The sequence below is a fragment of the Felis catus genome, chromosome A3 (genome assembly GCF_018350175.1).
Source record: "Felis catus isolate Fca126 chromosome A3, F.catus_Fca126_mat1.0, whole genome shotgun sequence".
Classification (NCBI taxonomy): domain Eukaryota; kingdom Metazoa; phylum Chordata; class Mammalia; order Carnivora; family Felidae; genus Felis; species Felis catus.
Genome location: NC_058370.1, coordinates 101,259,401 through 101,275,839, shown reverse-complemented (window position 1 = coordinate 101,275,839; position 16,439 = coordinate 101,259,401). Strand labels below are relative to the sequence as shown.

At 44.9% G+C, this 16,439-nt stretch overlaps 2 protein-coding genes across 2 annotated transcripts; both read left to right on the top strand.

Moving 5' to 3' along the window:
- The first annotated feature begins 407 nt into the window (after positions 1–407).
- On the top strand, positions 408–2,302 carry KRCC1 (lysine rich coiled-coil 1). Its single transcript, XM_045054536.1, has 2 exons — positions 408–426; positions 829–2,302. The coding sequence occupies exon 2, from the start codon at positions 926–928 to the stop codon at positions 1,697–1,699; it is 774 nt and encodes a 257-aa protein (XP_044910471.1). The 5' UTR covers positions 408–426; positions 829–925; the 3' UTR covers positions 1,700–2,302.
- A 12,389-nt stretch (positions 2,303–14,691) lies between these two features.
- Positions 14,692–15,330, top strand: LOC101098787 (lysine-rich coiled-coil protein 1-like). Its single transcript, XM_023252190.2, has one exon. It carries the CDS (start codon positions 14,692–14,694, stop codon positions 15,328–15,330), a length of 639 nt encoding a protein of 212 aa, XP_023107958.2.
- Positions 15,331–16,439: the final 1,109 nt, after the last annotated feature.

Genomic DNA, 16,439 nt, shown 5'->3' with positions numbered 1-16,439 from the left:
CTACATTTGTACTTAATGCAGGATTTGAGATAGGGGAAAGAAATCAGAAATAGTGCTGCCCCCACCAAAAGAATCAAACAAGCCAACAAAAAATTAGTGTCTCTACTTTAAATTTCTTCTAAAACTTTTCTCTGCATCAGTCTGACCCCCTCTCCGCTTTCACCTCCATTCCTCCCTTAACCCTCCCACCTGTACTTTAATAGAGGACAAACCAGAAGACATTCTAGAATGCTTTTTTTACCAATCAGAAGTAATGGAATGAAATCCAAGCCCTGGACAGAAGATACAGAACTCTGTTCCCTCATCTTCCCTCATGCCCTATACAAAAGAGTAGTTTCATCTCGTAGCAGAATTTCCAATTTCCAGCATTCCCAAACCATTTTATAAACATCCTTTTATTATTAAGTCTTATGGTACTCTAGTCAGGTAAGTAGGCGTATTTATTTTATTTTGTTTGAGTAAACTGAAGATTTAAAAAATTACTTCTCTATGGTTCTATTACTTCTCTTAAAAAACAATATACAAGAAACTGATTAGTCAGAACTTTAGGAAAACTATGAAAACTATCAGCCACCTATCAGGGATGTGTGGCCCTTAACCACACATCCCTATATGCCTTACATTTTTAGCCATACAACAGAACCCTATATGTCATCTGCTCTCTGCCCTCTTCATCCCACTTCTGAGAATGATAAACCTACTTGTGAGTGGCCTGGGAGATATTTGACTATCCTAATGTACCATTTTGGTGTATAATGTCATGATATTTAACTTCTTTGCTGAATTAGGTTTTAATTTGTCTGGGCTTCTTTGTTTTGTTTTTTGAAGCTCTCTTCAAGAGCAAAGGAAATATTCAGAATACAATAATCTAGTAAGAAGAATTTTCTCCCGTCTTCTCTACAGAGCACCCCTTGTTGTCAACCTAATGAAGCATTCAAAGAAGACATATGACTCTTTTCAAGATGAACTTGAAGATTATATCAAAGTGCAGAAAGCCAGAGGCTTAGAGCCAAAGACTTGTTTCAGAAAGATGAGAGAGGACTGTTTGGAAACTTGTGGGTACAAAGAAGAGGTTGATTACAGACCAAGGCATAGAATGTTTGATCACAGACTCTCATCTGAGACTGTCCAGACCTACCCGAGATCATGCCCTATTTCACCAAAGGTGGAAAACCGGTTACCTCAGTGGCTACCAGCTCATGACAGCAGGCTAAGACTAGACCCTCTGAGCTACTGCCAGTTCACCAGGGACTGTTTCCCAGAAAAACCAGGACCCCTGAACCTTAGTCAGCAAGCGTATAACTGTCGCCCATACAGTGTGGAATCTGGAGTTTACAAGCGTCTCTCCTCAGAAAACAGTGCCAGCGCCCATCAAGCCAGTCATAAACAGATACATCAGCAGGGGAAAAGGCACCCAGAGGAAGCCAGAGAAAAAGTAGAGGAGGAGCGGCCCAAGCATAGGAGGAAAAAAGGTTGTGAGGAAATAGATTTAGACAAACACAAGAACTTCCAAAGAAATCTAACACAAATGGAAACAGTCAGGGTCAGTACAGAAAAGCTTAAGAATCGAAAGGAGAAAAAAGGCCGAGATGTGGCCTCTAAGAAAGAGGAACGTAAGCGTAGAAAAGAGAAAAAGGAACAAGGTAAAGAGAGGACAGAGGAGGAAATGCTTTGGGACCAGTCTATCCTTGGATTTTGAAGATCCTGAGTTGGTTCTCCTGAGGTTAAATTGAAAAAATAGTTGAGGAGCTTGGTTTTATGATGTCCCTGTTCATATCGATTTTTTCATGTGAACAGGTACTTTAATTTCTAACAACAGGCCGAGTGAACCGAAAGTATTTAATGTGGTTACTCTCCAGCACGGAAATTACTTTTCCTCATTTCCTGAAAGCATCCCTACATTTTTCTTCTATATAATGTAATTTTCCTTAATGAGAGTGGCACTGCTTTTACTCATCAAAATGCTATGATAGTAGAAGTATTTTTCCCTTGGGAGGTCACTTATTTTAAATTGAAGTATTAACGGGCTTTGCAGAATCTATTTCTTGATTAGGTTTGTTTTAGTTTTGGGTGGGATATTTTTATATTCATTAGTTTTCTCTTTGACACAATTTAGACTGATTTTTTTTCCTTTGTCAGACCTAACTTGCAGTGTATTTTCTAGATTGCAAAGTGGAAAATGAAATACATTATAATAATAATAAGCTAAGGTTACATATAGTTTTAAAAGTTTCAAAGAGTCTTGATATAAAATCAGTTTATATTCTGGAAATATTTATAATAAAGTGTTCTAATTTCTGCATTTTATTGTTCTGTGTCAAGTATATGTTCCCAGTCAGTGATGATTTTCTTTTGGAAGAGAAATAATGGAGTAGTTATACATGCGAGGAAGATCTTTTGGGTGGGTCACACTTTACAGCTGTAAAAATTCTTTACCTCGCTTATTCATATTTCAACCCACTTTTTAGGATAGAAATCTATTAATGACCATAATTTTTCCAAATAGTTGAAATTGATAATTCCCTTTTTTATGTAGAAAAAAATTATGGCCTGGGAAACTCAGTCCCAGAATCCAGGTCTCAGCTATGCCATCAAGTTGTTATGTGACTTTGGGGGAGTCACTTAACTTCATTTTCCTCGTTATCAACTATGACTAGAAAGATTGGTCCCTAAAATGCCTTGGGTAGCAAGATTCTGTGATTATGAAAACTCTTTTTGCTTTCCACAATGCTGGGCTTACATGTCTATTTTAATATTAACTTTAGAATTATTTTGCTAAAAGTGATTTTAGCTTATATGCTAAAATACATATAAATATTTATAGGTGTGTGTGTGTGTATATATATATATATATATATATATATATATACACATATATATGTTAAATGAGAGATATATATGTATCATATATATCACTCCATATATTCCACACACACACAGCCATCCTCTTGCATGTAACCAGTCTCCCTACCCTTGCTGGGCTGCTGCCTTACTCAGCCCTGACCTTTCTCTGGGTCACCACCCTGCCTAGCCTCCTACCTGCCTAGGCCCCAAGTAGCAAAGAAGGAAAGAAGGGGAAGAGGAAGGAAGAGAGGGTAGATGACCCATTTTATTTTAAACTAATGACCACAGACCTCCAATCCATTGAGTGTCCATAGTAAGTTTCCCACTCTCAAAGACACCACTTTTATATTCTCTTCCCTCAAAACTTTCCCTTCCTAGTGCCTCCCATAAGGCCTCCTTTCTCAGCTGATGACCTCACCTCACACTCCAGTGAGAAAAGAAGTCTTCAGAGGGGATTATAACTCATTGTGGTACCACCAGACTGATAAACTTCCCTCAGGTAGTCTGTTCTCTGTCTTCCCTCCTGTTACAGTTAAGGTGTCCCTGCTCTTAGTAAAGACCAATCTCTCCCCTCATGCACTGGATCCTACACCCTTTCACCTCCTCAAGGTCTTCATCTCTCCTGCACCACGAGTCTCTCCACCTTTACTGGATTATTCCATTAGAATGCAAACATGCTTCTGTTTCCCCTCCAAAAAACAGTAACAACTCCCTTGAGCCCCATATCGTCTTTCAGCTACCTCCTTTCTCTTTCACAAATGAACTTGTCTATGCCAGCTGTCTATACTTTCTCACCTCTCATTCTCTCCTCCATCTCTTCCATCTAGTTTCTGTCCCTACCACTTCCCTGAAGCTGTTCTTGTCAAAATCTCCAATGACCTCCATGTTGTCAAATCCAATGGATATTTTTTTATTTGTATTCAGTTCAGCCTCTCAGCAGCTTCCACCTGGTCAGCCCCTCTTCCTTGAAATGCCCCTCCCTCAGCCTTCATAGCACTGCATTTGCCTGATTTTCCTTACCTCCATAGCTCCTCCTCCTCATGGGCTTCTTTACTGGTTCTTTCTCCACCTACCTCGAAATGCATCATCATGTATAGTGCATCAGGGACCAGCTCTAGACCCTCGCTCTGTAATCACACATCCTAAGTGATCTGATCCAGGCCCATGGCTTTAAATGTACCTGTATATCGATGTTGTAGACTACGTGTTCCCCACCCACCAAATTCATATGTTGAAATCTAATCCCCAGTGTAATGGTGTGTGGAGGTGAGGTCTTTGGGAGGGAATTAGATCATGAGGGTAGAGCCCTTAGGAATGGGATTAGTGCCTTTATAAGAAGAGGCCAGAGCTACATCAGCCACCTACTCTATGGTAATTTGTTATAGCAACACAAATTATCTAAGATACCTCTAAATTTCTATTTCTAGGCTACATCTTCTCCCTGAGTTCTAGATTCATAGCCAACTGCACTTGTTGATATTTCCACTTGGACACCCAAAAGAGTATTTGCTTCCCTCATCACCAGGCATTCCTTCCCGCCTCTTCCCCATCTTCACCGTCCACTCTTCCCCATCTCTGTGAATAACAACACCAACTCCATTGTTCAACCTTTCCTCTCCTACATCAGGCCCATCAGTAATTCCCCCTGGTTATACCATCACATAATCTCTCCTATCGTCCACTTCTCTGCATCTTCGTTGACGGCCATCCTATCCCAAACCGTCGTTTATCCTTGCACTAAACAGGACAAGTAAGTCTGCAAAGAGCTGCAGCACTGGAAGAAATCATCATGGGTTCTGAATTGGTGAGTGCAAAACAGGCACCAGAGGCACCCAGCAACCTATGACTGTTATGGCCATCTAAGCCCTGAGGATTTCAGAAACACCCAGCAAACATTTCCTTCAGAAGGACAAAACCCTGCCTCAAAATGAAACAAAACAAAAAAATCTGCTGGGTTGAGAAACCAAACTGAGCTGGGAAGTAACACTAGGAGTAAGGAGAAGAGACTGTTCCAACAGGGAGCAGGAAAAGGTCCCAGATGAAACAAAACCCAGAAACTGCTGTAACAGCAAAATACAGCATCTAAGGTTCTCACCCTGGCAGGTAAGACCTGTAGGCCAATAGGAAACAGAGCAGATTTTTCTGAAACGAGCCTTAGCCCTGAAAGGCAGAGAAATAGTATTTTGCACCCTTCACAATAACAAAAGAGGGAGCCCTGAGCTGTGAAGCTGTGAAAGGTACCACCTAGGTCATTCCTTTTTCAGAAAGGAACCTTCCAGTAGTCAAGCTTAACACATTTCATTTCAATCTTGGAAAAGAGGAGGAGAAAGTGACCTAGCCACGCATAAGGTATTACAAGAGAAAAAATGAACCGCACATATTTTGACAAGAAGACACCAGAAGAATTCAGACACTAAGCAGATGAAAACTCTGACCTAACACTTCAAACAGGGCTGAAGTGAGCATAGACAATATAGAAAAAGGAAAAAATTGGGGCGCCTGGGTGGCGCAGTCGGTTAAGCGTCCGACTTCAGCCAGGTCACGATCTCGCGGTCCGTGAGTTCGAGCCCCGCGTCAGGCTCTGGGCTGATGGCTCGGAGCCTGGAGCCTGTTTCCGATTCTGTGTCTCCCTCTCTCTCTGCCCCTCCCCCGTTCATGCTCTGTGTCTCTCTGTCCCCCCCAAAAAAAAAACCTTTGAAAAAGGAAATAAAGCATAGAAAGGAGAATAATGAGGATAAGGCAACAAAAGTAAGGAAAAAAATACAAAAGACCTGCAAAAAGGTGATTAAGGATAAAAGGTAATCAAAGGAGACTCAAATACACTTGGAGTCTCTAAGGAAGAAAACAATCAGTGAAGCAGAACAGACACTTAAAGCTATGTTTATTGATGTGTAATTTGTGTTTATTAATGGCAATATGTATGTGCATTTGCAAAACAGTTGCAGGTGTGCATGCAAAAGGTGGTTGACTTATTTAGGCAATGCATGCAGCGTTCTGACCCTGGGCAATAACTCCCAAGAAGTTTTGAACTTTCAGATCTGACATGCTTGGATTTGAACTCCAGTTGTACACTTACAAGCTATGTATGGCACATTCTTTGTTGGGGCAAATGGCAGCGATAATTCTTCCTCCCTGTACCACCCCTTAGGTAGTCCGTTCCTGTACTGCTGAGTTTGGCCGTGGGACTTGGCTTGGCCAACGGGAGAATAACAAATATGATGCAAGCTGGATTTGGAAAAGTGCCTGTGCTTGCTACTCGTGCTACTTTTGGAACTCAGCCACGGGGTACAAGCCCTGCTGAATAATGAGAGCCTCGTGGCCATGTCTCCATCACTCAGCTGACATTGAACTGACTCCTCCTCTTCCCCACATACAAGGCACCTTGGTCATCCAACCCCCACTGAGCCAGGCCAGCCAGCTCACAAAATTGTGAGAAAACTTCCTGCTGTTTGAAATCATGAGCTGTTGGGCGGTTTGTGATGCAGCAAAAACTAACTTATATACTGTGTGATTTTAGGTGAGTTTCTTAATCTCTCTGGGTCTCAGTTCTCTCATCGGTAATATGGCGATGAGACCAGTACCCTTGCAGGGCTCTTCCAAAGATTAAATGAGAAGATATATGTGAAGTGCCTGACATGCCATAAAATACTCAGCATAATAAAAACAAACAACCTCCGCACGCTGGAATGGGGCAGTCCTCAGGCTGAACACACTGCTTTAGTACTTTGCAGGCAGTCCTTATACCCAGAATGCCAGAGGAAAGCATGTGAGAGAGCTGGCAGCTGAGACCGAGGTATGAAGGTGCATACCCTGGGTCGCAGCACTAATCATGGAGGAAAGAGGGTGCACTCCAGGCTTTCCCTGCCACCTGCCCCAGGCTATCTGCCCTGGAAACGATGGATGCAAGGGCACTCGGGGACTCGGCTGGCTCTTCCAGGAGCATAAAGTATAGACTTCCATGGACAAGAAACAAACCAAAGAAAAGGACGATTCTCATAGGCAGTGTGGATATCCAAATGTATCGTGGATTGCCTGGAGACCAGAGACCCTAATAACAGTCTGATGCTGACTGGGCTCTGACTCACAACAGACATTTGACATTCTTGTACATCTCATCCCCACAGCTACCATAAAGGGAACTTCCATTGCTCCCACCATTTTGCATGGAAGAAAGCGAGATTCTTGAGAACCACTCAAAGTAATTTGTCCAGGGTTACCCTGGAGCCCAGGCCTGTCTCCTCCCAGATTTGAGGTTTGAATGCCAGCCCTTTAGGGAGCTGCAATAGAATCCAGGAGAAGGTGTGGTGGGTGAGGGTAGCTGGCAGATGGGTACTGTCTGGACTTCAGAGAATCTAGGGTCTTCCTGGAGGGGCCAAGAGTGAGGAAACAGTTTTACTATAGACTTTGAAGGAAAGGAGGAAGTCACCTCAGCATGTATGAGGGAATATGCTGAGAATATGAGGGCACAGAAGGTCTCGTGAGAGCTTTGAAAAGTAAGGTTGAAGGGCTCAGAAGGCCTCATAGAATATGCAGACAATGTGAGGGCACAGAAGGTGCTGGAGTCCTTGAAAAGTAAGATGATAGTCTTGGTCTGATAGGAAAGGGGTAACGGGCTGTTTCTAGGCATAAAAAGAGGACATTGGACCAGATGGTCTGGAAGATTTCCCTCCAGATGGGGAGAATGGAGCCACGCACCATGAAATTTCACACTTTATCATGAGCTGTCTGTCAAGAGATGCCACCAGGAGGATGAAAATGTAAGGCAAAGAGTGAAGATCTCACACCCAGAGAACCAGCAAGGGAGGGGCGCCTGGGTGGTTCAGTCAGTTAAGCATCTGACTTCAGTTCAGGTCATGATCTTACGGTTCATGGGTTTGAGCCCTGCATAGGGCTCTGTGCTAACAGCTGGAGCCTGGAGCCTGCTTCGGATTCTGTGTCTCCCTCTCTCTCTCCTCCTTCCCTGCTCGAGTTCTGTTTCTCTCTCAAAAATAAGTAAACATTAAAAAAAGAGAGAGAAGAACCAGCAAAGGACTCATCTGCAGAATATAGAAAAAATGCAAACTATGCACCAGAAAAATGTTCAAGAGACCTCGACCAGAACTTCGCAAGAGAGTAGGCCATCTAGGTGGCTCAGTCAGTTAAGTAGCTGACTCTTGATTTCAGCTTAGGTCATGATCCCGGGGTTGTGAGCACCCCGTGTTGGACTCGATGCTGGGTGTGGTGGAGACGGCTTCAGATCCTCTCTCTCTTGGAGTGTCTTGATGGCTCAGTCAGTTAAGCGTCCAACTGACTCTTGATTTTGGCGATGTCATGGTCTCACAGTTCGTGAGTTCGAACCCCACATGGGGCTTTGCGCTGACAGCGTGGGGCCTGCTTGAGATTCTGTCTCCCTCTCTCTGCCCCTCCCCAACTTGTGCGCGCGTACTCTCTCACAAGAGAGCAACCCCCCAAAGCCAGGAGATACTAGGAAAGGTACTCAGTATCACTGGAAACAGGGAAATGCCTGTTTTTGTTTTGTGGTTTGTTTTCGTTTATTCTGAATTTCACTTTAATTATTATAATTAGATACAGAATTTAATTCCAAGCATTAGAAAGAATCAGAAGCACCCAAACACTTCTGGGGGAGGAGTTCAATTGGTAAAACCTCTTTCAAAAAATATTTGGTGTTGTTGTATTTGCTAAAGCTGAGTATACAATGCCATGTTAACACAGAAATTCCACTCTGAGGCAAGCAGCCTCTAGAAATGCAGACTTGTGGGCTTCAGAAGATGTATATATGGATATTCATGACAGTGGTGTTTAAAATGGCCCTAGGCTAGAAACATGCATAACCCCATGAATGGATAAATGATCTGTGATTATATATATTTTTGAATAGAATGGAATACCACACAACCATGAAAAGGAACACATCGTAGTGAAATTCAGAAGTGTGTTGAACTAAAGTATGCCGTATGATTCCGCTTAGGTAAAGTTCAAACACAAAAACTGAACTATCATTTTTTGAGATGTCTACTTAAGTGATAAGCTATACGGAAGGACGAGATTACCACAGAAGTCAAGCTAGGGCCCCACAGTTGGGATGAGGAGGAAAAGGAGCCAAACTTCTGAGGTGTGGGTGGCATTCTGTTCACTGACCTGAATGTAGTTGGCTGGACATTTCCTTTGTGATAAATCATTGTGCCTTATATTTTTGTTTTGTGCATATTTTCTGCATATGTGTTTATTTCGCAATTTAAGAGTGGCGTATTTTATTTAAAATTTTTTCAAAATAGACTCGAAACAGGATATGATGATGTCGATTAGGTTAGAGACAGATTGCGTTCCAAGGTGGCTTAAGTGTTCCTGAATCGCCTTAAAAACTGTGATGGGAGAGCCTGGCTCTGTAGGACGATGAGGTCTAAAACTCAAAAGCCGGAGACTAGGGAAGGGGCGTGGCTTGCTGCTTCCCTGGCTCCCAGGGGCCTGGCTGAGAAGGCTGAGCAGTGAGAATGCTGGACTTCTCCTGGAGCTCAGAGTGAAACTTGCACCCCGCCCTAGACTCCTTACTTCGCCTCGAGAGTCTAGCCAGAGGCCTCTGCTCTCCATGGGCCCACAGGACTTCTACTTACCACGACCTCAAAGACTTGGAAGCTCGAGATGAGGGTTCCATCCGTTTGTGGAAATTGCTCTCAGTAAGCTAGTGCGTTCCAGGTAAGAGGTGAGCCAAACATGCGGGTGGCATGTGGCGCTAGTTGAGAGGGAGGACGGCTGAGGTGTGAACTGGAGGAGGGGGCGGGGAGGCCCGGCTGAGGCAAGTGGGACTTCTTGCATCTGGGCTTCCTAGTGGGACCCGCACATTGACGATAAAGTGTCCGGGCCTTCCTTGGCTTGTGTATTCATTCAGCAGTATTTATGAAGCATCTACTTTATGCCCCGCACACTTCGAGAGGGTAAGGAACTTATATTTGAGTGTTGGGGATAGAACATGGATCAAATTTCAAAAAGTTAAATTGCATTTAGATCCTTGCTACTCAACGTGTAGTCTGGGTCCAAGCAATGCCAGCATCACCTGGGCCGTCGGTAGAAATGCAGAATCTCAGGCCCCGTTCCAGACCAGTGATTCAGAATCAGCTTTTTAACAATATCTCGAAGCCCCGGGTTAGGTCATGGAAAATGCCACGCAGAGCAACAAAGTAGGGAAGGGGCATAGGGTGGTGACACCGCATCTAGGCCTAGGAAGGCGGAGTCTTCAGAAGGAGATAAATGAAGAGCTTTGTTGGCTTCGGGTGGAGACGGACAAAGGCCCTGAGGTCAGGGCGCGCTGGCTGGTTCCCCTCCAGCCTGGAGAACGATGTATCTGGAAGGCAGGAGCACTGGGGTTGCTGTCACAGAGGAAGCCGAGACCGCAGGGCAGTGGGACAACCAATAGTGCCTGTACTTCTAGGCCCTTCTGCGTGAGGGAGGGCCTCTGATGGATTTTGAGCAGAGGAGTGACTTTTAGCCAGGGTTACATTATAGTGAAAGGATTAATTCTGGCAGCCGGTTTGGAAACAGACTCAGTAAGCAGGAGCTGGGAGACCGGTTAGCAGCTGACAGGCCTGATTCAGCAGAGATGGGGTCTGGCCCTGGGGAAGGAACCATTAGAGTGAAGAGAAGTGCTCCAATTCGGGGTGTATTTTGAATGTAGAACACGGGGGACCAACTGACGTGCTGTGTGTGGCACATGAGAAAAGCAAGGGAGCAGCGGGGTCTCCTGTGGCTCTGGTCTGAGCAGTGGAAGGAGGAACAGGAATAAAGGACACAAAGGAAGAGCCTGCCGAAGAGCAGGCTCCCCTAACTTCCCGCAAGTTCCTCGGAGAAGCATGGACCGGAGTCTCCTGGGTCTGGGGTGAGAGCCCTATTGCAGAAGGAAATGCCTTAGAGAATTTGATTTCACCTGCACATTATTTTGCAAATTCTGCCTTTTTTTTTTTTTTAATTTTTTTTTTCAACGTTTATTTATTTTTGGGACAGAGAGAGACAGAGCATGAACGGGGGAGGGGCAGAGAGAGAGGGAGACACAGAATCGGAAACAGGCTCCAGGCTCTGAGCCATCAGCCCAGAGCCTGACGCGGGGCTCGAACTCACGGACCGCGAGGTTGTGACCTGGCTGAAGTCGGACGCTTAACCGACTGCGCCACCCAGGCGCCCCTGCAAATTCTGCTTTCTACTGCATAGTGTAGCCACGTATGTCTTAATATACAGCACCCCAGCTAAGAAAACAAAGCCAGAGAGGCAGAAACGAGGCAGAGAAGAAGTAGGCAGGGACGTGACAACCTAGCAGGCTATGGAGAAAAGTAGTAGTTAAGGTAAGGACTCAAGAATGGCCTGAACAGAGGCTCTGTGGCCTGAGGGAGCACGGCTTTTACAGAGAGGCTGGGGAAAATGGGGGACAGCTGTTGTGGCTGGTACTTGAGGAATAGGTAACAGACCAGACGTGGGTGGCCTAGGGGACTTACTAAGGACTATTTTAGAACAATAGTAAACACGAGGGTTTGGCTGGAGGAGGCATAACCAGACTGACTTTTAAAAATTTACTCTGGGGGCGCCTGGGTGGCGCAGTCGGTTAAGCGTCCGACTTCAGCCAGGTCACGATCTTGCGGTCCGTGAGTTCGAGCCCCGCGTCAGGCTCTGGGCCGATGGCTCGGAGCCTGGAGCCTGTTTCCGATTCTGTGTCTCCCTCTCTCTCTGCCCCTCCCCCGTTCATGCTCTGTCTCTCTCTGTCCCAAAAATAAATAAACGTTGAAAAAAAAATTTTTTTTAATTTACTCTGAAAAAAAAAAAAAAATAATTCCTCTGGCTGCTTCCTGGAGCATGATTCAAGGGTGTGTTCAAGTGGATGAAGGCTGATTTGTAGCGCAAGTGAGAGAAGACGGGGCTCAGACAAGGGATGGAGCAGCGAGGTCGGAAGCCAGGGGTATATTCCCCAGGGTGTTTAGTAGGTAAAATAGGCCAGACTTGATGGGTCTCACGATACAGACATTTCCTGCCGGCACCTGAGTCCTCTTCAAGCAGAGCCTGCTTCGCTCTGCTCAACATCCCTTCCCCCACCGTCCGCCTCCCAGGACACGGCCTGGACCTCTCCTCTCCTTCCCAGCACTTGTCATGGCTGTTTTGCATATTGAGGGGGCCAGGGGTATTGTCCGGCCATCACACAAGACCGTAAGCCTCCCCAAGGCAGAGAACATGTCCGTTTAGTTCTCATACTTGCCCAATACCAAGCGTAGCACCTGGCTGAGGGTGCACGCCCAACTGGGCATGTGTCATGGATGGGCAGACAACAATATCACACCAGTTGGCACCTCGCACCACAGGGGGCACTACATATGAGGAAACCGGGACCCTGATAGAATAAGACAATCGTGCAAGTCAACACATGAGCAAGCGACAAACCCAGCCCCAGCCCTAGCCTGTGGGATAAGTTCTCCCCGGGGGGACGGGGACCCTATAACACACTCTGGCACTTTCCTCTCTTAGGCTGGGCTAGGCACCCTGGGATCTTAACTGCCAGCCTGTACTAGTAAATCCTTCACCGGCCCAATTTTCACTCCTCCTCATTCTTCCATTTTGAGGAAGTGACCTGCGGCCTCTCTGAAATTATTTCATTTTGCCAAGATCCAGAATTGATTTAAAACCCCCCCCGCAAGGGGCATCCGGGTGGCTCAGTCGGTTAAGCTCCCAGCTTATGCTAAAGTCATGATCTCAGGGTTCGTTTGTTCAAGCCTCTTATGAGGTGAGTTGAGCCCTGCATCAGCTGAACATGAGCCCCACTTGGGCTCCGCTTTGTCAGCATGGGATTCTCTCTTTTTCTCTCTCTACCCCTGGCTCACTCACGCCTTCTGTCTCTCAAAAAAACAAAAAACACCCTCCAGAAAACATTGAATGCCTCTCCTGGAAAATTCAGTCTCGCTTTAGGTTCTATTTAGGGAAAGAGGTTTCCTTCCCGACCAATAACATTTTAGGGCCAGACCGGCCCGACCTTCCCAAAGATGAGTGAGGGTCCTGGTCCCACAGCCCAACCTCTGGGTGTGCACAGCCACGCGTGGGCCCAGAGCACTGGGTGTGTGCAAAACATTGCTGCTTTGTGGGTCAGCTAAAAACTAGGAGCACCTACATTTGCAGGGATCGCATTTTGCTTTTAAATCACAGTCCACACCTGTTCTGTCACAGCAAGCGGTCCTCTTTAATGAGGTAAACCCTTTGTGCACTGAAATAGGAAATGGATCTAAATACATTATTTGGGAAGAAAAGCTGAGTTGAGAACCAGAATGCACCATCTGACCTCACATCTGTTGGATTAGAATTTAGATACGAAGGCTTCAGGAACACAGTAATATACCCAGTAGTTATCTCTGGAGGGGGAAGCCAGGGAAATGTGACTTTGCAGTGTATAATTGTCACTGTGATTTGGTTTTTTGGTTTTTTGTTTTGGGCGTTTACGTTTAGCACAAACAGGTATTTATTTTGATTAAATGGAAAGACAAAACACAATGAGGTAGAATGGATACAAGGTCTCCAAACAGACCACCCGTAGCCCATTAGATGCTGCCGTGTCATTCCAGCCTCCCTCTGAGAGTGTGATCGCTAACAGCCACCGACCAGTCACTCTGTACCCAGCACAGTTCCAAGCCCTTCATTTGTAATCATGCTTTAAACCTCACAACGCCTGTAAGATTGGTACCACTATTGGAGTGGTCAAGTGAGCAGGCTCTGGACCCTCTCCACGTGGGTTCAAATCTTGGCCCTTCCACTTTCTAGCCATGTGACCTTAAGTTATTTAAACTCTCTGTAACTCAGTTTCCTCATTTGCAAAAAAAAGGAATAATGATAGGTCCACATTTACCACAATTAATAGCATCTTCCTGTGTTCTTTCATGCCAACTATGAGGTTAAAATACAGACACACGCACGCACACACGTTTATATACATACACATAGTGTGTGTGGGAGAGAATATTTGATGACCCTTATTTTTTTTTTAATTTTTTTTTCAACGTTTATTTATTTTTGGGACAGAGAGAGACAGAGCATGAATGGGGGAGGGGCAGAGAGAGAGGGAGACACAGAATCGGAAACAGGCTCCAGGCTCTGAGCCATCAGCCCAGAGCCCGACGCGGGGCTCAAACCCACGGACCGCGAGATCGTGACCTGGCTGAAGTCGGACGCTTAACCAACTGCACCACCCAGGCGCCCCATTGATGACCCTTATTATTTCTTCGGGCATAAGCACAGGGTCAAGCCAGTTCTGGTTTTGTAGAATTTTTGAGTGATTCTAGTTTAAATTCGTTGCTTGGTATGTTTTTGTTTTCTCATAACTCCATTTTCTTTTTTTCATTACACAAGTAGTAGTATTTATGACAAAAAAAAATCACAACATACAATTAAGAAAGACTAAAATTATCCATAATCCTCAAACCTAAGGATAACCACTGATAAATTTTACACATTCATTATGTATTTCCAATCCTCAAATTTACACGGTGTTTTAAGACTCATTTCCTTAGTCTGTTATATTTTAGGATTCTCAGCCTATGTCAAAAATACACACTTTCAATATCAATGGCTACCTGGTATTTGTAGTATATGAGCATAACATAATCTCCGCTAGAAATTTGAAAGCTCGATCTTTTCAGGGACAAAGAACACATTTGTAGCAAAAGAATGCATTTAACAGAAAGTTATTCCTCTATCTTCCTTAGCAGAGATTCGTCCATAGTCAACAGAATGGAAAATTCTAGGATCTATGACTCTTTTCAACCTGAACTTGAGGATTATGTTAGAAAGCAGAAAGCCAGAGGATTACAGCCAGAGGTTTGCTTTACAAAGATGACAGAAAACTCTGCGTGCAGAGAAAGGGGACACGCTCCACCCCAACCTCTAGTGGGGGAGCGGAGACTCCCCTTCAGGAGGTCCCACGCCTTCCCCAGTTCCCACAAAAGGCAGAGAACAGTGGGCAACCAGTTACCCCCGGGGTCTGACCTACATCACCCCAGACAAAGACTGGAATCTCTAAACCACTATCAGAAAAAACACGACCATTTCTTCAAGAACCTGTGGCTTCCGAGCCCACCTGTGCAAGGAAAGCCCCCCGACCCCCATGCTGCACAACGCAGAGAAGATAGCAGCCGCCTGCGGGAGAAGGGTTACACCAGAGCCTATCAAGCTGGAGATCAAGATCGAGGCCAGAGAAGGTCCAGGGAGGAGGATGGCAGGGGAGGACGCAGCAAGGAGAAGCAGGTAGAGGGGAAGACGAAGCACGGCGAGGATGGAGATTCCCACAAAAAGAACAAGAAAAAGGCCAAGGTGCAGCCAGTCAGCACAGAGAAGCCCAAACACAGAAAGAAGAGCAACCAGGACACCACAAAGGAGGGAAGGAGGTCCCAGAGAGAGAAGAAGCAACCGGGCAAAGAAAGCACGCAGGAGAGGGACTTGTGGGATGAAGCTATCCTCGGCGGCTGTTACTGATGTTGGGGATTTGGGGCCCCGATATGAAATGACTTGAAGCTGTAAGAAAGGCTGGATTCAATGACATTGAAGCAATTCAGTGGCCACCACCTCGAAGAAAATGAAACTTGATCCCCACCTCAGACTCTGTTAAGATATAAAACCCAGATGGTTTAATGAGGTAAATGTAAAAGCTAAAATATAAAACGATGAGGGGGCACCTGGGTGGCTCAGTCAGTGGAGCATCTGATTCTTGATTTCAGCTCAGGTCATGATCCCAGGGTCATGGGATCGAGCCCCAGTGTCAAGCTCTGCTCTAGATTTAGACCCTGCTTGGGATTTTTTCTCCCTCTCCCTCTGCCCCTCTCCCCTGCTTGCTCTTTCTCTCTCTCTTTCTCTCTCTCTAAAATAGAAATAAATTTAAAAATTTAAACTATTAGAAGAAAGCATAGGAAAATTATTTTTAATCTTGGAGTGTGAATGGTCTTCCTGAATGAGATGCAAGAGTCAGGGTCCATAAAAAAGAAAAAATAAATGTGTTTGCAGAAACATTTAAAATCTGTATAACAGGGCACCTGGATGGCTCTGTCAGTTAAGTGCCCTATTTCGGTTCAAGTCATGATCTCGAGGTCCATGGGTTCCAGTCCCATGTTGGGTTCTGTGCTGACAGCTCAGAGCCTGGAACCTGCTTCGGATTCTATGTCTCCCTTTCCCTCTGCCCCTCCCCTGCTCACTCACTCTCCCTCTCTCTCTCACAAATAAATAAACATTAAAAAATAATTTAAAAAATGAAAAAAAATCTGTATAACAGAAGGGTTTTTTTTTTTTTTTTTGCAAATTAAAAAAAAAAAAAAAGATAAACATTGTATATATGAATAGAACACCTCCAAAAAGATTTGCTGAACTGTTGGCTCTGGGGACAAACACCAACTGAGAGGGGACAGAGGTGGCAGGCAGGTAGACTAACTTTTCAAAGTGTTCATTTCTTTCTATTTTGAATTTTGTAATATCTGAGACTATTACCTTTATTATTTTTTTAAGATTTTTATTTTTACTTTATTTTTTAAATGTTTATGGGGTGCCTTGGTGGCTCAGTCAGTTAAGCGTCCGACTTCGGTTCAGGTCATGAT